Source organism: Andrena cerasifolii, chromosome 11, assembly GCF_050908995.1.
Source record: "Andrena cerasifolii isolate SP2316 chromosome 11, iyAndCera1_principal, whole genome shotgun sequence".
Lineage (NCBI taxonomy): Eukaryota > Metazoa > Arthropoda > Insecta > Hymenoptera > Andrenidae > Andrena > Andrena cerasifolii.
In genome coordinates, this window is record NC_135128.1 from 10,079,898 (window position 1) to 10,104,757 (window position 24,860).

Consider the following 24,860-nt stretch of genomic DNA (forward strand, 5'->3'; position numbering starts at 1 on the left):
GGTGACACCCGTCCGCGGGTCGCGCTGTAATCGGATCGACGTGGCTCGTTCGAGAGCGTTTCTCCATTTGCATTCGTTTTTCTAGCATCGAGCGCCGCCCGTCGTCATCCCTGGGCCCCCGTGGCAGGAAACGAAACAAGGTCGCGTGGAACCGTCGCCTCTTCCTCGACGCGAACGAGATTCCTTTTGCTAATCGATCTTCACGCGTCCCAGTTCTAATTCTCCTCCACCAGCCTTCGTTATCCCCGGCGCTTTTAAAGCCGGCCGGGCGAGTAAAATATATTTGTCGCGCTCTCTGATAGCCCGCGGCAGACCAGGATGATTGATGCAACTTATGTTGACCCTGGTTATCACGAGCCTGGCGGAGGGTCTAGCAAAGTCGCCCTTCTTCCCTCTTCCTTTTGTCTCCGCGCCCGATCTATGTGGGCACAGCGAAGTTCGCAAACTCGTTTTGGTCGTGTTTGATTGATGACTGCGCGGGCCACGTCTGGTTCTCACGGTCGCCCAGAAATTTGAAAGTTTCGCCGATAATAAACTTGCGCGGGGCTCCCTTCGGTTCATTCGACCGCGCTGCACCGACATCTTCTCGGGCCAATCCCTAAAAAGTAGCTGCACTTGGGGGCGTCCGAACAATAAACCCAAGCTCGGCGAGATCCTGACAGAATGAGTACATTAGCGAAATTGGACTCGTCCGCGTCTCTCCTACCCCCTCCCTCTTCTTTGTATTTTCCCGTTGATTAACCCCGAAGCGGAGAGGTCGAACGATGGAGACTGGCGACGGTGAATTAATGCATTAATTAATTACAAGGCGCAGAGACAAATCTGACGCGACGAGCAGTCGGGGATCATATTCCTGACACGACTGACGGACCATCCCATACAGCTGTCCGAGGGGTTACCTCGAAATTCTGCTGGCCTGTGTGAATCTGTCCGCGAATCGGGTGATTTCTAGTTGATTCGCGTGCTACGCCCGGACAGCGCGGATGCCACCTGTCTTCCCTAACGAGTCCACACGCGAGAACGCGCACAGTGATTTGTATAATTGATCATTAACCCACCCCTTAAGCGGGATGTGTCTTTTGGCAGTCTGTAATCGTTTATCGGTGCGGCTCGCACGGAAATTTGTGGCGATGGTTTCCATTGAATTGCTACTTCATTATTTCGGATGACGAGGTAAAGGGAATTGCAGTTGGAAATTGAATATCTTCAAAATTAGGGGATGCAGGGGAATATTTTGTGATGTAATTGTTATAGTGTTCTGAGGGGAATTACTCTGTGGATTAGAATAAAGTTTTGGTGGGATTAAGTAGGTTTTAAATAGTCATAACACCAAATAAAACAGCAAAACTACATTTGATCGAAATAGTGTAGATATTCGCGCATAAATGTGCAGATAAAAAAATCCGTGTTACAAAAAATTACGCTAGAGGATGATAGCGCGTCCACTTATGAATCAAACGCCTAAAAGTTTTTTTTAATCGGTTCATTCGATCATCTGAAATCGTGGTTACCGTTTAGGCATCTCTCTTTTGGTAGCGTTTCATTAAGTGCGCCCTAGAAAATGAATCAAAACCAAAAACATGGAAAGAAATTTTTTTTTGTACCCTGACGAGTGTATTAACAAAAGCCAAAAACATTTTTTAGGATATGTTATAAGCTCTTCTTGTAAAAAATTCATGAAAATCACCTATTTCTTGAGCGTTTGGGCCCTTAAATGAGAAATTCAGTCCTCGGTGTGTCACTCACTAAAAAAACGTAAATACCTATTATATTCCCTACAAATTGACCGACTCTAAGCTCCTCTATAAAACACCTACCCCCGCTGTAACGCACCCTCTCGACCTCGCAATCGTAATTTACCACTGTCCCGAATCTGGTTGCAAATTTTTCGCTCGACAAGGTCCAATTAAAAAAAAAAAAACACACGCGTATCGTCCCCACGGAAAAAAAGCGCGCGATTTCGTTCCGAGATCCGTCGTTTGCACAAATTATTGCGATCGAGGCAGCGTGACGAGCATTTGCGAGGAGCACCCTATATGCACGCGTGTGCATCGGTCAGAACGACGAGCTGATGCGTTCTCCACGCATGATGAGGAACGAACGGAATCATAAATGTCCGATCTCTGGGTGACACGGCTGCAGGAACGCAGGCGAGTCATGACATTGCGAGAAGGTATCTGTGGAGCTGCATCGGGGACTGGGAATGAAAAGGGAGGTTGGGTTCAGCCGACGGAGAAATTTATGCCGTCCCCGTGATGGGATTTCACGGCGTAGACGTGGATTTTCAGCGTCGAATCGCCACCAGGAAATGCACCCAGCCAGAGAACGTTCTCCGCCGCCATTGTTTCGTTGCCCTCCTACCTGCATTACGTAATTCCCCGAGCTTCATATTTCTCTTATACGAAAAAGAGTTCAACCCTCTTCTCCCTTTGCTTGCATAACCGCCGGATCCCTGCACTCTCCGAGCGTAAAACAGTGCAAACCGGCGGGATTGCAGCTGAATCTTTAAGTGCAAGACACTTGACACACGCTCCCAGAATTGCATAACTTTCGTCACCTTACTTCGCCGTTCTATATCAGTTTTCTTATAACCTTCTGCTTCTCATCCCTGGAGCTTGCATCCCACTTCCGCCACGTAATTCTTCATCAACCCCTACCTAACGCTTTGATCGCCCTGCTTTACATTTTATGGTCCACCACCGGCGCCCTGTATCTCGTGGGGTCGTCTAACCGAATATGCATCCGCGTCCATCAGGCGTGCAGGGAGATAGCGTTAACAGGCTGTATATAAGCGATGGCCCAGAGACCCGATCTGCTTGTCGACATCAAAGAGACGCTACACCCACCGCTGGCGCGTGTTTCCTGCTCTCGACCCATCGAAACGTCGACGTTCGAGTCCCATGGCCCAGGTACCCAAGGACCCTGCCCGCCCAGGAACTGGGAACAACGTAATCGTCTAAGGGTGAAATGAGAATACCGCAGGTGAATCGGTAAACGCGTGGAAAGGTCTCAGGAAGGTAGGGAGGTGGGCAATGTTTCTGACCGCCAATCAGTCGGTGGGCCGATGATCATGGGCCAGCTTCGTGCCACGTCAGTGAAAATCGCTAGCAATCCTGTCGACGATTCAAAGGGGGAACTTTCCAAGTTGCGGTTATTGCGACCGATCGATCCGCGCTGGTAACTGGTGTATAGCTTATGGAGAAGGTGAGGGAAACAGGGAGAGAGAAATAGGAAGGGAGGGAGAGAGAGAGAGCGAAGAAGGTAAGCTGCAACCACTCCTGACCATGCTACCTTCCACTCTTATCCTCGACCTCCGAAATTCTGCTCTCCCCAACATATCTATCTCTCTTTGCCCCGAAGGGACAATGGGAACAGTGCTCCCGAGGGAATATCAGAGGATAGGAGTAGCGTTGCTTCTCTAGCAGCCAACGATGTAGCCACCCGGCCATTGGCTAGCGGTGAGAGAGCACTTCCTGTTAGCCTCGACCCTCGTCCGCAACCAGCCGCAGGCCGCAAGCCTCGGCTCCTGCGAGCCGTAACCTCTAACCTCACGCTGTTCGGCCTGACCTCCTGCCGACAGCGTAATTGTTTAGAAACCCCTTGATCTGTAATTTCAGCGCCCGGCCTCCTCTCTACACGAAACATCGTTAACACGGCCCCTCCACCTCCGTCGCCCTCGCCGTCTCTGCTCCTGTTTCTTGCCCTCCGCCAGACCAAGCCACCCACGCTTTCTCTCGCTCCGTCTTACTTTCCCGTGCTTTCGCTTTCTCCCTTCTACACGCTGCCACCAATCGATACCCCGCGCATGCACGCAGTACATTGTGCGGCTACACCGCCGACAGCTACGAGCAGAAAGTTTGTGCACGAGGTGAAAAACCAATGTGTGGCCTTGCGAACGGTCTTGGCTCATCGTGGTGTCTTCGTGGGACAGGGGAGGGAAACTTGCGACCGTGGTAGGTGTTAGTGATTGTTACTGGATGGGGTCGCTGCTTGTGGCTGGAGTTATGGGGGTTGGGGCTGTTGTTGGAATTTTGGGGGCTGTCGTGGATGTCATGTTTAGCTTCATTTGGTTTAATGGTATTCTCAACGAGAGTAGAGGGATGAAGACATCCAGGGGTTTCCTAAAAGCAGACTCCTGAAGGATCTTAGATGTATTTCCTAAAACTCTGAATTGGTATCGAAGAAAGGACGACGAAAATGCAATTTTTTGACCGTAGGTGCCTTCTAGTATTATTCTACTATATCGAGTAAGTGCCAAACAACCCCCGTAGAACGTAGCTGACCAACACTCCTACCATTTTGCATTTCATCACACTTGGACGAGTGTGTCTACGTAAATCTGAAGACGTCAGCTTCCACGCCACGAGTGTCCGCGACTTAACTTCCCAGCAATTTCCTGCACCCGAAAGGCTCGTGCCTCCGGGAAAAATTTGGCTCAGGAAGCCAACGTCTTCAACGACCAAATTCACTTAGAGTCCTACTTACGATCTCCTCCAGTTTCGAGCAGCCTTTCCTCACTGTGCAGGCCAGTGCGACGATCATGCCCCCGCCGAACATCAGCAAAAGGAACACCGCCAACTTCCATCCGTGATCCCTCTGCGGGATGAGCTTCTTGGCACTGGGCAACCTGGCGACGTCCGTCGTCGAGACGCCGAGACGAGACGCCTTCACCAGGATCGTCCTGAGCCGCCTGGTAGCCTTCTCGCACCCCATCTTCGTGGGATTGCTCTTCGAGGATGACCTCGACTTCATGTGCACGTGGTCCATCCTCAACGACACTTCTCAGTACAGGAATGAAGGAGACACCTCCACTCAGGCATACCAACAGACCCAGTCGACGATATTCACACTCTTCGAGCAAAAACAATTGGTCCTGCGTACCCCCGATCGTTTCACACTTGTAACTACCACTGACGAGTACTCACGCCTGTCTACCACGAAAAGAAGTCCTGCGTCTTCTTAAAGTGATCATTGGAATCAAAGAGTAGCGTAGGTAAACTGTCTAAGAGTCCTCTTGCTAGTGAATTAAATTTAAGTCAACTCGTAACTCGCACCAACGATCATTCACGCGTACCTCTGTCCCACCCTCAAACTGTCATCAGTTCTTACCGACGGCACAAGTAGACCATCCAGAAGATGTTTCCTTACAAAGTTCCTCTGACGCCAGCAGTAACTCGCATCGACGATAATTCTTCCGCCAACCAGTTCACCTATCGCGTCGGATACAGTCGAAAGTGTCCTGGAGGAATGCTCGACGTGCCAATTCCAGGCTTTGGAACGTCGTCGACGGCTTTACTGTCCACGTGGATGGACTCTTCCGCGAGTTTTATGAGATTATACCAAGCGATCCTGCGGTATCGCGCGGACCCGCTCCGTCCTTCTCTCGCCCCCCATAAGCCGTGACCCGAGCCGTTATATTTTTATGGGCACGACGTGGGAGGATGTGAAACGGTGAGACGTTCGTCGCCTGAATGGAAACTGGCCGAGATAAAGAGGAGCGAGCGGAGGTATTCAAAGGAAACCGACGAAGACGAGGCGAGCCTCTTTTCCCTTGCTTCAGCCTCCCTGGCGTTTTATTCGGCGACTTCCCGCCGTTTCCCAGGGTGATCGGCCTACTTAACGATTATTAGCGAGACGTTCGAATTTAAGGAAGCAATCAGGGGGCTCGATACTATCGCATTCGCTTGATTATTACGATCAACGATGCCTCCGCTCGACGGATTACTCTTATTCTCGTGGGATTAAGACCAGGAAATCGCTCGTTCCGCATGGAATGTGGTAATGAAGGATCCCTCAGCCGCGCGTCGGCAGAATGTACCCATTCGCTGAGCAGCCATCCGCGAGACGTCGCGAGGCACGTCGATTCTCATATTCATCCTCCAATCCCGCGATGAAAATTCAGCCAATCTTTTTCCTTCCCGGTGCCTTTGGGCTCTCCCCTATTTCGATATCCCCCTTCGTGCACTCGATAATCGCGTTCCCTTATCGGTTTTTATGGAGCTTCAGCCTGAACTCCTCCGTTTTACGCTCCCCTCGGCGGCTCTTGGTTTACGGGAATGTAGCCTAATGGGACCAGAGACTTTTCGTGCCCCCGCAGCTCCGTGGAGGTTCCTTCTCGCCGCATCTGCAAATAAAAACATCCGTCAGAACATCGCGGCCGAGGCAGGGGTCGTGAAACGCGCGGTCGTTCTAACGGCAAGCACTGCGCGGGCTTAATTGCTGGGCCCTCCTGATCGTCGGTGGAAATCGCCGCTCGACTAATGCGTCCGAGGACTTTATTGCCTTGCATTCCGACTGGGATTATTCGCTGTTGTGGCTGCGAGTCGTAATACCGTGGGATATTTCGCGGGGAAGACAACCCTGGCGAAAGAACGGGGAGGAATATTGCAGCTTCGCCGCGAAATGTGGGTGACCTCGAAATCTGAGCAGGAGCAATGAAAAGTACAATTTTCGGCCAAAAAATGTGTGCCTAAAAATGCTGGTGACCATCTATGGTCACTGAATTTTGAAGTCACTGCATTGGTAACAGTATAATTCCAGCATGATACTGGGATGACTGAAATTTCAGTAGCAAGAGCAGCATGATAGCAGTGAGTGGTAGAACTCAGAGTAACTCGACACTATGCTAAGTAATGCCACAGCACACAGGTGTATAATACAGAAAACCAAATTCAGAGATCCCTGTGATAAGAGACGAGGAAGTTTGTTAAAGCTTGCCGATCAAGTTCCACGAATTCTATTCGCGATTCTTCTAAATTACGTGATATTTGATAATTGAACATATTAATGCTCGTACGTAATCTGGATCCACGTTGGAACACCTTCAATCCCAGAATCTTGTTTTATTGGAGACCAAGTTGGGTGTAGATAATATTTCAGGCGAGAAGCAAAGCGTTAAACCCTGTCTTGTTTCATTACGTGGCATCCACGTGTTCGGATGAAACTATTTTCCGCGCGATATATATCGAGGGTACGGAGGGATGAAAGTAATCGGGGATCGATGGGAGCTGCCGACCGATCAGTCCTCCTCGAAAGGAACTTCCTGAGAAGTAACGTAAGTCCACCGATATAGAAGGCAGGCCGATCTTATTTCTGTTGATCCAAAACGGACGTACCATAGCGGCGGATGGATTTTGAGTGCATTAAAGATGGGAGCAATATCGGGGATGGGATTATCTTTGGACGGGCGATACCACGATGAAAATACTCCCGTTGCATTGGAACGGAGCGAACGGGTTCTCGTCGCAGGACCATGTCCGAGGATTAAGCGAGAATTACCTTGGATTCAGGCTCTCGAATTCTGTCCACTTAATCCTGTTTCTGTCGGTCTACGTATACGCGCCACTCGGATGCCATTTTCCTTTCTGTAATTCTTCTGTGGCTAATCCCGAATCCCCTGTTAATTGCGTTACGACGCGGGGGAGGGAGAAGACGGAGGAAACGATAGCGTCGTATCTACATGACGGTGGTAGGTTACGAGTCCTCCAGCGTGTTTGAAGAAATAGGTGAAACTGGGAGATGAGTTTTTTTAAAAAGAGTTAAACAGATTCGCTCTACGACAAAGTCAGCGCTAAAGGGAACCCTGTTAAAACAAGTATTAAATCCACTAGATCCCACGGTACTAGATCATTAAGACCATTAACAGTTTTATAATACCCGACACGCACACATTTGCAAAACCAAGCACCGAGAACTGTATCGCGGTACTCGCAGGAAAAAAAGTGAACATTTTAATTACCGGCTTTCGCCAAAGAAATCCCTTAGTAGATCCCCCTCCCCCCGGGGGACAATGTAGAAAAAGGGTGCTTTAAGCACGATAAACCCGCGTAAAGGGAATTATGACGGACAACCCATTGTTCTCGATACGATCGCGCGGATTAAGGACGTTATCGCCTTTGTGCGCGTACCCGGGTACATGTACGTGTACATACATACGTAGGAAGTTTTCCATGGAGTCCAACCGTGTCTAAATCACTTGGCGCTAACGATAATCTCGATCCAAGAACGTAAGCTTAATCGCGCCGAGCTAATTCTCGCTCGAAACTCCCCAGACTGCAATAGTCGTAACATTCGCATGAAAGCCCGCGTATGAGAACGTGCCAAGAAAGCTCGCCGTTCCCAGAGCCCCCTCGTACCCACTTGGAACTTGAAAGTACTTTCCTTTTAATCGCGAATGTATGTAACTTCGGGTTAAAAGCATGTTAAAGGCTCAGCCAATCTACGGGACTTACATCTTACCGTTCCACCCTCAAAGATTCGAAGGGGCAGCATCCCCTGGCATCCTCTTTCCCCTTCAGACGCCTGCTAATTAGCGCGATCCAATGCAGACCCGACACTACGACTCCGGGATAGTATTTTCGCTGTAATTCCAGAGGCGGCGTTCCCTAATCTTCCGGAATTAATCACTGCTGATGTAAGCCCCCGAGTCACAGAGGCTCCCTCCTCTTCGACGTTATTCTCCGGGCACCGCGTGCCTGATACCCTCGGGAAGTTTCGACACGGAGCTTTATATCCCGTCGCGTGCGAGCTTCTCGCGCCGGCGACGTTTTAAAGCGTCGCGAATAAAATTCAGACGCGAACGCTGCGAATCGTCCTGACACGGCCCCTCGAAACTAAGAGCGAGAGCGGAGAAGTAGCTCCAACTTGTGGAGACTCCAGTTAGTTCCTGCATCGCTTGTTTGCAAGGGGATGGCAGTCGAGTTTCAGATTCGAGTGGTACATTTCTCGTGTTTGCGCAAACCTGCGCCTTTTAGTAAGTAGCATGCTTCTCTCTTCGAGGATTCTATGGTCTCAGGGATTGTATCAATCTTACTGTGGATGAAAGGCACAAAGCTTCTGAGTAAATCCTCCCGAAGTAAAGCTTGAGAAACACTAAATTCGATTAAAATTGAATTACACTCGCCAGTTACTGAGACCGGGCAGGTGATATTTTAGTCAGTCATTCTTAAATAACAGCTGTTACGAAGGTAGCCTCCCTTAATTAATTTTTCCTCGCAATTGACGATACATCACTCCCCAAAAATAGAGTCCCACTCAAGATCAATTCTTCCCAGTCACCTCTGGTGACATTTTCCACTGCGGCGACTATTTGCAATTTATAATCCAGGCGCAATTAACAGTCCTCACGGTTAGCCAGCAAACTTCCAGCCCCCAATTCCCGTATTAATTCACCTTCTCGGTTCCAAATTCGTTGCAACCTGATTGCCGCCGCGGCAACAGAAACGCGTCGCGAACCTCGCCCCGGCATTGTTAACAAGATCGTCGTCCACGTCCGACGTAATTCAATTCCAAGGTGTCCGCTCGTTTCCAGAGGAAGTTCGAGCCAGGGTTGGCCCGGGCGCCGGTTGAGGGTAGAAACTAACTAAACCTGAAAAGGTGCTTTTTGCCGGCGGTATTAGCCGTCGATGTTGACCCGCCGTGGTTCTTCGGTCGTGACTCGCCGTGGGTACCTCCGGCGGAGAGAAGATCGGTGCACCTTTATTGGATAAAACTCGATGAAGAACTACGGCGCCGAAGCCATCGACCTACTGGGTCCCCGTAGCCCCTGAAGAAAATGAGATACCTTAATAAGGCGCCGTCCCCGGGTGTAATTACGCGTTCCAACTTCCTCGCTATTTTCGTGCTGCGAGTAATTAGAATACCGATAGCTTCAGCGAGCGGTACTTGTCGCTGGTTCTCCCCTCACCCCCCCCAGCTCCTCTTTTTACTTGCAGCAAGAATGCGTCCAGGGGCACAACGGGCGGGCAACTTCCACGACGTCCTGTGTACGGGAAACGCGAATACTATCGAAGGAATCGAGGCCTGGCATATTATGTACCCGTAATATCTGTAATTATCCCTCTTATCGGCCATCGCCCAGTGGCACGGGAAAATTAATTACGCGGATCATCAGGGATTCTATAGCCAGGCCTCGTCAAAGCGCTGCCCCCGGTGATATTAAGCAATCCTGCGAATGACGACTCAAGGCACCCCGTTACGGCCGTGGGTTTTTCATTAACCGTGGAGAATTGGGTGGCGCCGCGATGCCAGCGAATGAAAGGTTACTCGAGGTATTTTCTTAGATGCTGAGAGCAGTGTCGTATGAAGCTCAGTGTCTCCTTTTTGGTGGTGCACTGCAGCAGCGTGTGATGTTAGGTGGTACGGTGCATATATGTGCTTTTTGGATCTCATTGGAGTCAGGGCAATGCGTGTTGGGATGTTTAAATATTCCACGAGTTTCCTTTTTTGTGGATAGATTTAGAACAACAATTGCAACTTTGAGGTAAGTGGTTTAAAAGAAAATTTAAAAACAATTAAAATCGTCTTCAAACAAATAAAAATGCACCAAATAGTAAAAAATAATTTGTTTTCTTATTTAATCTACGACTCTCAATATTTTTATGTTTCAATATTTGCACTGTGTAAATCTGGGGCAACTTCAAAATATTGAGAGTCGTAGATTAAATAAGGAAAAAAATTATTTTTCATTTTTTGGTCCTTTTTTATTTTTTTTTAAGTCGGTTATAATTTTTTAATATTTTTTTTTACTTTTTAGTTATTTAAGTTGTATAACTACATTTATTTACAAAAATATCGATAGGCCTATGAAAAGAGCTACTCGTAATAATAATCATGAAATCGATTAATGAATCAGATTTCTTATTTTTTTATGTAACTTCAAAACTACTTGACCGATTTTGATAATCCTTTCTGCACGACCTAAGTTGATTGAAGCCCAACTAAATGCAATAAGTTTCACCAAAATCACCTCGAACTGAGATGCTCTTTTTTTGGAAGTAGGTTAAAAAGAAAAGCTGATTCGGGATTGTGTTTGATCTGACTTAGGTCTCTGATAAAACTGAATTCCATCTGGGTCACTCTCGAAATATATCTGAACTAGGCCTGAATTGAACTTGCCTACAGCAGAAGTAAGTATTTTCCTTTAGAAGCCACTGTCACAGAAATATTAAAGTTTCTCGGAAACCCGCGAGGGAGGGACATTATTCGGAAGACAAGCAGTACTTAAGCACTTCATCATTTATATCGACCTTGTTCCTTCGCGATCTGCGGTCCAAGTACCTATCGATAAAACAAGATCCGCTAACCTCTTCGCTTTCCGCCGCGCGGGACGAGCCTCTCCTTTTCGCGGGCGCAATCACGGTCGCGCATAATACCAGCGGCAATCACATTTAAAAGTAAAACCGTAGAAAAATACGGCCGAGATAAAGCACGCTCCGCGGATACGAGGCGGGGATGGGGATCCGAAGATTCCCTGGAAGCGCTCCGTTCCGCGCTTCGTTACGCAGTCATAAAAGGGTGGAAGTACGAAACCGCCATTACGTAAAATTTTATACCAGCCTTTACTTATCCGTAAAACGATTCTCGGCCGCGTTGAAGGAGCAATACCGGCGATTCGTTTCCTTCTCGCGCTCCTCTTCCTCCTCTATTCGTCACCCTTTCCACTTGCCCGGCGTTTCCTTAACCTTCCTCGTCATTTATTCAGCCCCGCTCTAAGACCGAAATCGTGAAAGTTTCAGAGGCTGCACAGCCACCGTGGCCTCAACACTCGAAACAATGGTCATACGTACACGCGCACGTTCACCAGGCCGAGTTCATCCCGTATTTTTCCCCGGTGACAGCGTCGAACTCGTTCTTATCCGATCGCAGAGAGTTTACCTGGAGTCGTAATTCCCTAACCTCCCCCCGCGTCCTCCCGACCCTCGCACGTACGCCCACCCCTCGGCCCGTAAGACGAACGGTTCCCGACGCTCTCTCCCCGTCGTTCTTCCCTTCGCCCACGGCCTGTTCGGTCCATCCGCGCCCTTCTCTCGCCCATCCGTCCGCGATGAATAAATAAAAATCGGCCCGGCGAATCTGCCGGCGTAATTTATCGACACGCTATCGGCTTCCCGATCTGAGAAGTGCACTCGAGAAAATCGAGGACATTTCGCTCGTACATCAAGCACGCGGCCGCCGGAATCGGAAAAGTGGCAGAGACGAGAGAGAGGAGATATTTCGGCCCGATATCGCCGTGAACTCGCTGCCGCTCCGCCAGCATCCCCCTATTCCCCGGTCCCTTCCCGCGGGATTATTAATGCCTCGTCTCGAGTCTCGCCGCGTCGACGGCCTGCAGAAGGAAATTATATCGTTTTCTCGTTACCAGCGTTGTTTCCGCGTGAACAGGGGCGGAGGCGACGGGACGACCGTGTCGAGTCATTCATAAGGATCCGACGGGGCGGGATTACGTCCGCTTAAGCGAATTTCGGAACGCGGAAGGTGGAGGGCAGAGAAAGAGAAATTTGTCCAGCGCCACGTGCTTCCATCCCTCCCCCGCCCTTCATTGATGTATCGTATCGTTACGGGGCTTGCAGGGCTTAATGTGATTTAGGGGAGGGACAGAAGTTGCTCGCGATCGACCGTATGTTTCGAAAGCCCCTGGAGAATTATTGGATACGTGACGTCGCGAGTTAAACTACCCCCCCTAGCGCTCTTAAGTATGCCCCCGCGACGCTCAAAGTGCCAAGAATCGATAAGGCGGCAGACGCCGCGAGATAACGTATGCCTGCCGCGTCTGCGGTATCGTAATCAAATATTTCACCTCCGTCGCTGGACTCCTGTACGCGCCGGACACACGGGGAGACTTCGATCTTTCACCACTCTCGCAGTCGTGGTCGATAGCCAAACGAGTGGCCAGCGACGTGTCTTGCGCGTGAAGAATCTGCTTGGCCGCAGAAACCGACGCAAACTTCAGTTTTATCCGCTGTAAATTGAATCACGGAATTGGCGACGGCTCTGACTCGGTTCTGAAAACTACTGCGAGGGATATGCAAGCGCGTAGAGTCTATTTGAAAGGAGAGACGAGGAAAGAGTCCTCGAACTCTCCATTACAGGCTCAAGTGCAAGAGAATAACTCAAGGAAGTAAAGTCACTTCACAGGGGATGCGTGAAAGTTTTAGGTCGTAAATATAAAACAGGATTCACGCCCGATGTTAGAAACACTGTCCCCATTACGATTCTTAACAATCGGAGGCCATATCTTGTCGTTACGTGGTAACTGTTCTAATCTACTGCGCCGGTCTGACTATGTACGGACTCCTTCTACTTAAGCCTAATATAATAGAGCGCTGGTCTACTGTCCGTATACTGATTACGCGGGGTTGCGATTATGGAGACATCGATTCCATGGCTCTCGATTATCCCGACAGGTAAACAGAGATCCCGGTGCTTATGATATGGAAACAGTTTCGTGTTTACACTATGGATCGCTAGATTATTCGGTTCTAGGATATTCTGATCTATGGAACGTGCTGTGAGTCCGTGAGTTACGTGCTACTGGAATAAAGTGGTGCTGCTGGCTGTGGTGACTAATTGGCACTGCAGGGGAAGAAGACTATGACGTAACACTTTGAAATTTATACCTTTGATTTAGCAGAACTCTCAAACTTCCGCAAGAGAAGTGCTTTCCTGCCCTTTAATAAGCAGAAGAATCCTTGAATTCTGCTACAAGTTAATAATTCTTCTGCGTTCCGAGTTCAAGAGAAACAAATGTTTCCCAACCACTCACGAGGGTCTCGCTACACTAGGACCCACTAATTGGATTTTAGACACAAGTGTTACGTTAAAAATACCCTTTACACGAATAGAACCCTATTCGTGTCAGAGACGAATCGAATGATAGAAATCAACGGATGTATTTTCGTCTGAAAGGTACGCTATTAAAAATCAAATCTAGATTCCGAAAAAAGTTTTTAGCACTGTAGGAAGGAATGAATCGTTAGGGCTAAAATCATTCGTTCTCTGGTTGCAACCGTCGTCAATTACTTGTGAAATTCCTTTATTTTAGTCGAACTGCCATTCGTTTTTAGCCAACAATAGTTATAATCCGAAGTTTCACAGTATAAATTTCCATTTACTACGTCGACAGGACTCCACTGATTATCCAGCTTTTCTACCATTGTAGTATGTTAAAATTTCATGCAGGAGATTTCATTGTTTCAGAGCTGGAACCCAAAGTCTAGACAAGTGATAACCATTTTAAAAGCAACTTGGTAGAAACGTGGAAGCAGAAAAACCTTGCAGTAGATTCGTAACGGATGACTTGACTTGGCTGCAAAACACTATCGAACGGGTTGACACCGGCATCTGGCATCTCTCGAGGGTTCAAAGGTCGAAGGGAACTTCCTCTTAATACGATTGACTCCTCGTTGACGCGTTCATGCGTGAAGGAGCCCTTTTTGTTATTCCTCGCCTTCCACGGGACCCTTCTACGGGAATTCTCTCGCATCGACGCAGAATCTCCCTCCTTTCCGACACACTGACAGTTTCAAATTTCCTTTCGACGGTCCCTCCCTTTGGCGAGCATGGGGAGCGTAGGGTTTTCGATAGACAGAACAAAACAAGTCTCGCTCCGAAAACAGGGCAAACATTTACGTACGCGGCCCACAGTTGTGTCGCAAAACATTGCGCATAGTGATTGATGTACTATCTTCGCCCTTCCTTTTCATTTCGCATCGTGACTCACGTAAATCTCTCGTGTAAACTTCTACCAACCGCGGCTGGTGCGTTTTCTTTACAGCGCGATACAGCGAAAGAAGTTTCGCGCACAGCAGACATTTTTAAAAATAAATCCGTGCTTATTAAATGTTTCATCATGTTTTACTGCGGTTTTCTCTTAAATTCCGCGAAACAGAACCGCCCTGTGCACGTGAGTGCACGGTGGGGATAAAGAGAGCTCGCCAGTTTCTGTGTTTTATGTTCGAAACGTTAATATCGCGGAAATATTGTGTAACAAGAGACAACGAAATCGAATCCAGACCGTTGAGAGTTTCAAACTCTGCACGTTTTACCACCGCACGTGGTGGATGAAAGTGATCAACCCCTTGTCGTATAAACCAAAAGTGGAGAGGCTGTTGAATGAGAAATTTTAATCGTACATTCTGATCGAGGGGGAATCTTGTCGAATGCCGACGGAGAGTGAAACGTATTTACATAAAATACTCGTTAATCCTCTGATCAGTGCTCGTCCACAGTTGTGGTAACAATCAGGCCGATCATCGAGTTTACTGAAACTCAAGATCCCTTCGAATTGCCTCGAAATCCCCTCAGCAACGTGCAACGATTTTCTTGCACACAAAAGGGTCTTACGAAAATAAAGAATCGTCCTCAAAGGCGTATCATTTTATGCTTCTGTTAAGACATACCTGCTATCGCCAAACAAGCAGTTGAAAAGTTACCTTATTGAAGCATAATTCAGTAATACGCCTGCTTATTGAAGCTCCATGAGATTAGGTTTGTTTAAAGTTAGTTACGGCGTAATTTACACGAACCCCTAACCACTTCTCCGTAAGCGATAGCGATCTGTTCAAGTGCTTGTGTTCGCAACTTTTTTAATATCGTGCAACATAATCGCGAAGTGCGCGTTTGTTAGGAAATCGGGGACTCTACTGCTTCTCCTCACGCCATCGTTACGAGCACGTTGCTCGACTTCCGGATCACCGAGGGCTCCCCATTCGGCAAGTGGATGCCGTTTCATCGCCGCTGGGAATTTTACGGGACCTTTCCCGCCGCGCTGTGAACACAGCGATTCGGGCGGAACGCATTACGCTATGCACGAACCGTTTCAATCCGTACACGTCGTTGGCCGAAACGCGCCGCCCTAAATTGTCAACTCTTTACGAGCGTTGTCGCGCGACCCCCGGCCACTATCGGCCCCCGCGTTTCGCCGATTGTCGCCTTTATTTCTATTCGCCCGCCGGTCCATTCCACATTCTCGCCGCGCGAAAGATCGTTCGTTCCTGATTCGCCACTATCGTCGCCGCTGGCTGGCCATATTGAATAAAAATAAACGGGCGCCGGATGTGTTTTGCTCATTTACCCCGCAGCCTGTTGTTCCCACTCGCATATGCCGAATTTAAAAAACACTGTACACGAGAATCGATCCACTCCGAGTCCGCGGCCCTCTCTGTCTCCTTCTCTCTTTCGCGGTTGTTTTTTTTTTTTTTTTCGTTTTGAAATTGAATCGATTACGAGGTGCCCTTCTGGCAGGCGGATACGCGATTTGCGTTTCAACGGGTGGCAATAAAAATACCGTAAACGCGGCGTATCGTGATCGCCGCCTCGCGACTTCGTGTCATCGGCATGAAATGTGTCTCTGACCCTTTTTTTTCCACAGAGCGTAAACAGAGTTCTATTAAGCCTCGACCACGTCTGTGACGAGGGCCGACGCAACGATCCCCCTTTCCCTCCCTCGATCCGATTCCGACGATCTTAACGACCGCGACTCACGCGAAGCGTAGATCGTAATCGCGTAATAAAAACCCATTGTCCGCCTTCGTTGCACCCGTCTCTGGGAATATATAACTTAATTGCCAGCGACAGAAGGCTGGCGATAAAGCTGCACCTCTGCGACGCGTCGATTAAATTGAATCGCCCGCCTGGCTAATTTGACGTGGACGAATTCGCCGCTTCTTTTTGACAATGATCTTTGTCGTTGAGTGGCTTCGTTTGTGTCGAATTATGAAAGCAGATTTAGGAAATTGTTTTAGGATCCATGGAGGTACAAAAATAACGCGTGACGTGGGCCCTCAATGGACATACGAGAAGTGATTCTTCAAAATGGCATATTTCCATTTCTGACCTCGAAGCAAATTAGTGCATCGCCTTAACAACGTTAATTTACATCCCCCAGTGGAACGAATCACTGCAAATTGGAGTAATTCCTTTTATAAATTGAAACGAAAATACATCTTCCGTGCAAAAGGTCTTATTTTCAAGTTTGTCTGATGACATAGCGAAAGAATTTTTAGTCTGAAACAAAACGGACATATTTCGTATAGTCATCTATGAAATTGTTATGAATTCGAAGCAAAAGGAAGTTAATTCCTAATCTTTCTATCCACTCCAATTATCAAGCGTTTGAAACCTTTCAAATTTACTTGTTTCCACTTTTCTACAAAGTCACGCAAAGTAATGTGTACATTACAAAAGGGCTTAGTTCCAAATGGTTTCATACAAAGGGCTTGTTTTTCGTAGTTTCCATCGACAAAGCGTATTTCCAAATATTTTTACGAACTACTAAAACCATGTCGCTAAATTTAAAATATTCCCGCTATCAGATGGAAGAATAAAATGTACATGTATTAATAAGAAAATAGATTTTTTTAATAAACGTAGGTACAGCAGTTTTTTGCGATAATTAAAAATTGTATGCACGTGGACGTGTACCTTTTTGAAAAATCACTGCTCTCACATGAAATCATAGAATAACTTGATTAAGCACGGAACGATCGGGTACTAGTTTCTGAATGCAGAGGGATCTACTCCGCGCGAAGCAATTCGATCCATCGATAATGACTGTGACGTGGAGGGAAAGGAGCGAAGGGAAAAATGAGGAGAGGGCATCGGATCGTAAATAAAAATGAATCGACGTCGCGAGGGAACGATAGATCAAAAGGTGGAGCTGCGGCCCAGCCAGCGGCGACCAAGCGAGAAAATAAAAGAGAATTATTGAGGAGAGAAATAAATCAGGGCCTGGTGCGGTGTGCTTCGGTGGTAGTTGTTCGCCGATGGTGCTGGTGTGACCAGCGATGGTGTCAGAGGGCCCGCACTCCACGCTTCGAAATGAACGCGATAAGAGAAACACGTGTTGAGCACGCTTTCTCACCCTCCGTCCCTCCCTCAACCCCCGGTGTCTCGTGCCGATATATAAACCCTCAACCTCCCTCTCGTATCGCTTCCTCGACTCCTCTCGTGTTTTTCTGCTCTGTTCTTAGACGAGTGGAGGAAATACCCGCTCGCCTGCAGAGCCGAAGCGCGACTTCGATGATGTTCCATCGATATAATCGCGGCGAGGGTGCAAAAGTTTGTCGACGGCGGACACTTCAACGCGAGCCTCGAAAACGATGAAACAAAGCTTTCGAAGCACTTCGTTTCTTCTTCAATGCACGTGTCTAGTATCACGATTGATTGGAATAATTCAGAGGGATTGTCGTTTTCTCTGTTCAGGTTCTGAGCTGGGGTTCACGAAGGGAGTACGCTTTAAGGGGGTATACCCGTTTGAACCCTCGGAAAATGTATACATTTTGTGGATTTTTTTACAAGTCAACGGTTTGATGCAGATTTCCCGTTTTTTAACTATGTTTACATAGTATTATGAACTACTTATAAAAAAAGTTTCAGTTAAAAAACTATTGTTTTTCGGAAGTTACGGATACATGTCCGAAAGTCTCTCGATTTTAGACGGCTAAACGGTGGCCCCGAAAACTCGCGCTACGTTCAACCAATTCACTTCCAATTTTGCATGCAGAATCATAATAAGATTCCGCATCGTCCAACGAGGGCTTTTTTTATTTCGATTCCCCGTTTATTATTTATAAAGGAAAAAGGTGGATTTTTCTCTTAGAAAAATTTAACTTCACCTTTGATCTCTCACCATTTCTTTATTTTTCAAAATTTTCAAAATCGCCTTCGTTGGACGATGTGGAATCTTATTATGATTCTGCATGCAAAATTTGAAGTAAATTGGTTGAACGTAGCGCGAGTTTTTAGGGCCACCGTTTAGCCGTCTAAAATCGAGAGACTTTCGGACATGTATCCGTAACTTCCGAAAAACAATAGTTTTTTAACTGAAACTTTTTTTATAAGTAGTTCATAATACTATGTAAACATAGTTAAAAAACGGGAAATCTGCATCAAACCGTTGACTTGTAAAAAAATCCACAAAATGTATACATTTTCCGAGGGTTCAAACGGGTATACCCCCTTAATAGAAGTACAGATGAAGCGTAGTTACTGTAGTGCTGCATTTTGAAAAGTTTGAGGATCCATTCGCTTCGATGAGTTGAAAAGGGTGGTTTAGAGTAGGTTTAAATTAAACAATTTAAGCATAGTGAAAAAAAATTCAAAAATGCATATGAAGATTTCGATGGATTTACCTAAATCCTTACTGGAAACGGTAAGGAACACGTACTTTACAGAAGTGAATAAATTCATAATTATCATGATTTGCACTTATGTAAAGTGTTTATTATATCATAAAAGGTTCAAATTTTATGAAAAATAGCAAAATGAGCACTTTTGAAACGTTTTCGTATTTTTAAAGTGAATCCGGTAATTGGGACAGGAATTTAACGCTTGTCCCTATTACCGTGCCCCTCGAAGCCCACTGGCTCCCTTTGTAACTGTTAAACCTAACCTTACTTTCGTTTCTCAGAACAGGTGAACAGAAATTTGTATTTGCATATTTTGCTTTTGTAATGAAAAGGTCATATTAAAATTACATAAAAACACCTCTCGTAGAGCAAAAAAAATGTTTTGCACAGTTCAAAGTTCAAAGACATAACCTAACCGCGGGAACGCTATTCAAAACAGGGCACGGTAATTGGGGGCACGGAAATAGGGACAACGCATTTTTCGGGACACGGTAGTTGGGACAAAAACATGTATTTTTATTTCAATTAAAAAAATATGAAAAATTAACAATTTCAAGCCGAGAAAATTCCTTAATAAAGAGAAACGTTCAAAACACCAATATACATTTTAACTGAGCAAAATTAAAGTAAGAGAATATAAGTAATTAATTCCTTCGGGAGCAAGTCGGCGTCAAATCACGGTAATTATTGGGACATCTATCCTACCTGTACGTTAATTTTCACTTTACTGGGTAATGTTTTTAACATGGTGAAATTAACGGAAAACGAAGTCGTAGCACGGTGATGTTTTGTTATAGAATCCACATTTTAAGCAACTGAATTTAACCAAACAATTTTATTGTCATTAATATTGATAACTATTTTAAATTAAAGTGAAGCTCTCCTGAAACCACTGAATAATAACGATGTCCTCTTAACTGTCTCGTTAAATAATGTAGTGCTTTCAGTAAAATATCGGCGCAGGTCCCGCAGGGTTATGCAATAATTCTTAAACTTTCAAGAACCACAGTAGAAATATCCTTTTCTGCGTACATCTTCATTTCCACTGGGTAATTGCAATGGGAAATGCTGAGTAAAATGGAACACTTTAAACGTGAAAATATTTTTCCCATTTAACATTGGAAACGTGGAGCGCTTCACTGAGATATTGTTCGAAACATTAAGAACGCAAAGAGAATGGCGCGGGCTATATATTAACGAGACAGATTTTAAATAATACTCGCTAGGAATATTCAGGTTTTATCCTTATTACGGTCTCGGTGGAAAGAATCCCAGTGTTACGTTTCAAAATGAACACGATAAAGGGAACACGTGTTGAACACGATTTCTCACACCCTTCGAATCATCTTTCCGTTCCTTCTGACTCCGTTTGCACCTTTCTCTATACGGTCTCCATATATAAATCACCTCGCCTTCGCCTTATCCTTTCACCCTCTCTTTGGCCATATTCGAATGCTTCAATCACGATGGCATATCTTTCCGCGAATACTTTTTACCAAAATCCGAAAAAGTTCAATCTCACGTGTCACATAAAAGAAAGTTTTATCATCGTGGGCATCTATATGTTACCGCCACGTTAAACCGCCAAGTTCACAAATTCTCGATATTTTACCAACTTACATTACTCGCTGGGCACGGCGTACACATCGCTCAAAGTAATTAGTGGCTACTGTGCTCTAATAAGATAGCCAATATTTTGGAAGCTCCGCAAACTGTATAATACTGCGTATAAACTAAATTAAACATTTTGCACCACCATGTGGAATCTGGTATTTAACGAATTTTCCAGACACAGGGTCCTCTAACTATTTTCAACTGTGTACGTGTAATCATAGAAGGCCAGGAATTTTATTATTCCACTGACTAAACTTAATAAGGTAAAGCTTTGACCAAAAGAAGCTTGCGGAACGAAATATTGCAAATAGATATAACTAATTGTACAAAACTCTTGTCTCGCAATTATTCAGAATCCCAGAATATTTGGCGCATACCATTACATTGAAACGAATCGAGAAACTGCTATCCGAATCCATTGGATCTCCCGATCAAACGGCAAACAGGTGTTTGAGCGTGCATTAGATTTCAATTACAAAATTACACGCCTCGGCGGAATGCGAGCGTCGAATGCCTAACGTCTGGCCGGTAACGCGCGGCATTCATCGCTGTAAAACTTATATGTACGTGTAGAGGAAGGTGGTTCATTGGAAAACAGCGTGGCGTTTGAGTGTGGGGTCGTGGACCTTCGGGATCGTTCTCAAACTTCGCGAGTTCGTCAAATACGTTCCGAGTCTGCGGCGTCTAACTTGACTAAATGGCTTCCTGCTGGAACTGAATAATAATTGAATAATGGAATATTGAGAGGCGCGCGAGCAACGAAATTTGCGCACGCCTTCGCCCAACCTGTCGTGGCAAAAGTTCAGCGTATTTACATCGGAACAAACCCTCCCCCCGCGTCCTGACAAACTTCCCAAGATCGTCAACAATTTGCTTCGTTTCTTTCTTTACAAGCTCGCCCCTTGGCTCAGAATAATTGAACTTCTCGGTAAGAGCAATTACGTTCTGTCACACACGGCTCTTCTACACCTCGCTCTTATAATCACGCGCCAACCGATTACCGCGGCATTAACGATGAACGTTCCTTGTGGGGGGGCGAAAGGGGAGAACGATTTCTCGATTCACGGGTGAAAAGAAAAGCCAGGTCCGCGGCGGTTTCGTAGGAATAGGATCGTGCGATGGCCAGATTCGACGAGCCCTTAACACCGGGTAATCCTGAATCGGCAATCACGGATTGAAAACCTCGGTCTGGCCAGCGACTCGACCGTTGACGGGCGAGGAACGTTTTGCAGAGACGGTGGAAAAAGGGGAGATTCTGTTGGAACGTTCTTGCTAACGTTGGCAAGCTGAATGAATTTTAAGCTAACTGTAGGACGCTGTTAATATTTTTATTTTAAGAAGCAACATCAAGGTATAAGATAAATAGTTGGAGTTCGGTGTAACATCCTCGGAAAGTGATTTCTCTGTTGTCTTAGGTCCGTCGAGGGGAATATTTAACCGAGTGGAGCGCTTTCTGCTTTGATCTGCTCGGAGGAAATTACAGAGTTTGAACTTTGCTCGAAATAATTGGAGAACGACCAACGATAATTCTGTGCGAATCACTCGATCGCGATTAATATATTATAAATATAAGTGTATTAAATATTCTGTGCTTTCTTCGCCCCTGTCACTTAGTTCAGTTTCCCAGATTGTCAAGGGTGCATAATCGTCTGATTACTTGTGTTTGGAACCATTAACCAACGACAGAAATTCACTATCAACAGATCATAAAATCCTTTACGGTACGCTCTTCCAAACGTATAAAACAGGTAATCCCGCGCGTGTTTCTACTAAAATCCTGCATGATTAACGACAGTGTGTCTATCCTCTCGAGGTACCCATTTGGAATCTCCAATCTAGCTATCCTTTCCTCCATTCTGAGAATTTCGAAAGCGGACGGAATCGCGAGGGGGGGGGGGGCACGCCATCGTTAAACTCAAACATCGCGCAGCGACGCTTGAATCAACGGGATCTCGGATCTAAAAGCGTGGCGCAACCATTTCGAAAGTGGTCCCTGAATTTATCTTGCAACCCCATCGACGGAGGGTTTCGAGCAGCTCGCGCTAATATCGGCACGTGACTGAGAATAATTTTCCGCCCACGTCACTGGCAAAAACATCGCAACGCAGCGTCACGTTCGCCCCGCGTACACGAGATACTGCTGGATCATTCCGCGATCGAGGATCGTTTCAATTTCCCGTGCGTCGGCCTCCTGTTCTCGGCCGTGAGCTCCGACGTATCATGACGGACGGCCAGGCCGAGCAGCACCATTTTTCTTCGACGCGAAATTACTTTTCTGGATCCTTAACAACCGTCGAGTCATTGTTATCGCGCGGATGAACGACGTGGCTGGTTAGTTTTTCGCGGGGGAACGCGAGGCGATACGGCCTGGGCATCGCGAGTACGCCTCGCGATCATCGATTCCGTCTATCGTCCGACCCCTCGTTAGCCTCACAGCGCAGTAAATAAGACGGTGAAGCGGATTCATCTGGGTGAGCACAGCTACTCGAGAGAACGCGCGCTGCACTCACTGGTCTGACCATATACGCCCTGTTCTACTTAGAAGAGAACATCTAACGGAGTCCCGTTCTTTCATTGTTTTAATGTACTTCTTCTGGTTAACCCTTTGTGTTCTTAGTTAGCTTTCTAATTTTTAAGTCCATGTCGTTAATACCTAATATTTATTAATTATATATATATGAATAATATTGCTGTTATAATTGATGATCTCTTTTAACGGTATTACGAATCACAGCCGTGACAAGACACTTTAGATAACGCAAGCCACTATCAATTTGAATCGTTGTCAATACTCAATGGATTAAATAAACGTTCAGTTGACGTTCATTCGTTGAAACCACCTCGGAGGGACACAGCTGTCATGTCAAACGGTTTTTCGAATCAGTTCTCCCAGTCAAACGGGATCAATTAATTGACGTTCCGAGCGACTAATCGCAGTCGTTACAGGATTTTAGTTGAATTGATCGAAGCGTACAGCTGTCGAAGACATTCAAAGAAACGTTAAATCGAATGAAAGAATCGTGGAATGTAACTAAGGATATTACGACTCGAACCTAAATCATTTTAGAATAGTAAAATAAATAAATATTCCGCACAATCCTGAACTTCGTAAGAAACATTAACTAATCTTTCGATCACCCCTGTTAATACGAATATTCTACTTGCACGTACCTGTCAATCCCGACGAACGTCCAAAACATCCTTTGGGTCCCGAATCTTCATCTTTGGAGAACGGCACCTTCCAGGTCAGAGCGTCAGCCAACAGCAGCGTTTCCACCCCCGAGGAATCCTTCCCCCTCTTCGATCTTGATGCTCCTCCCGTTGGCGGAACCAAATCAATCACAAAAACACAGCACAATTGTGACAGGGAGGACCGCGATCGAGCCGAACGCCTCGTGTTACCGGCGATCACTGATCGACCATTCAATGCGATACGTCTCCGAAGGCGACGCGGCGCTCACTGCGGAGACTTGGCTGCGTACCCGCCCTTATAGTGTTGCGCTCACACCGCCACCCCATCCGCGCGTTCCCCCTTCCTCGGCCGCTCGCGCCCCCTCCTCACCCTTCGTTTCGACCCTCTGCGCCGTACCGCGAACCTCGCAACCCCCACGTCTCTAGCTCACCCCTTCCACTCGCCTCTGCACCTACCTAGCCGTCACCACCGCCACCCCCAGCCTTACAGGATAACGCGAGCGTTTTGGTGTAAGCGTTCAAAAGACCAGCCCCGATGCGTTCTTCGAGTGTGCTTCGGCATCTCGTGCGCGAAAATCGAACGGGTGGGGAATGAATTTGCGAGGGACAGGTGGTTCCGGCGATGTGCTTGCCCCTGGTTCTTTCAACGCGACTGGAGTTGATAGGTTCTTCTAACATTGTGAGGATTTTTTGCTCAAATTTTTACTCGGGCATTTAATCAGAGGATAATAATTAGACAATTGGTGCAATAAAGTTGGTAAATAAAAAATAGAATAAATAAGTAATGATTTCTTTGTGTAGATATTTTGGGAATGCTTTAAGGTCTTAAGGCATTTTGGCGAAGCGCGGCGATACGAAGAGAAAAGTTTATGAACAATTGCGCAGCGACGATTAATAAATTATTTTTAAGGGTTCAACTGTTCACCCGTTGCAATGCCAATTAAGAACTTGAGCTGAATCTGAAGGGTTTCAAGTGCAACGTGCCTGTACGGGACGAGGACAATGTGAGCTTACAGGGAGATAGAAAGGAAGCTTGGATGATCGTTGTTTGGATCGTTTTCATCGATGTCACTCGCGAGGAATTCCCGTCGACGAGTAATACCAGCGAGATTGGACGGTGAATTGAATTCTTCTTGCGTCGGGAGG

General features: G+C 46.6%; 1 protein-coding gene across 1 annotated transcript in view; it reads right to left on the reverse strand.

Annotated features, from left to right (window-relative positions):
* Positions 1-24,373, reverse strand: part of LOC143374522 (uncharacterized) — a 49,406-nt gene extending 25,033 nt beyond the window's left edge. Inside the window, exons 1-2 of the mRNA XM_076822706.1 lie at positions 23,694-24,373; positions 4,486-6,124 (exon numbers count right to left, since the gene is read on the reverse strand). Coding sequence (XP_076678821.1) covers positions 4,486-4,767 — 282 coding nt within the window. The 5' untranslated portion in view covers positions 4,768-6,124; positions 23,694-24,373. The remainder of the gene's footprint in view (positions 1-4,485; positions 6,125-23,693) is intronic.
* Positions 24,374-24,860: the final 487 nt, after the last annotated feature.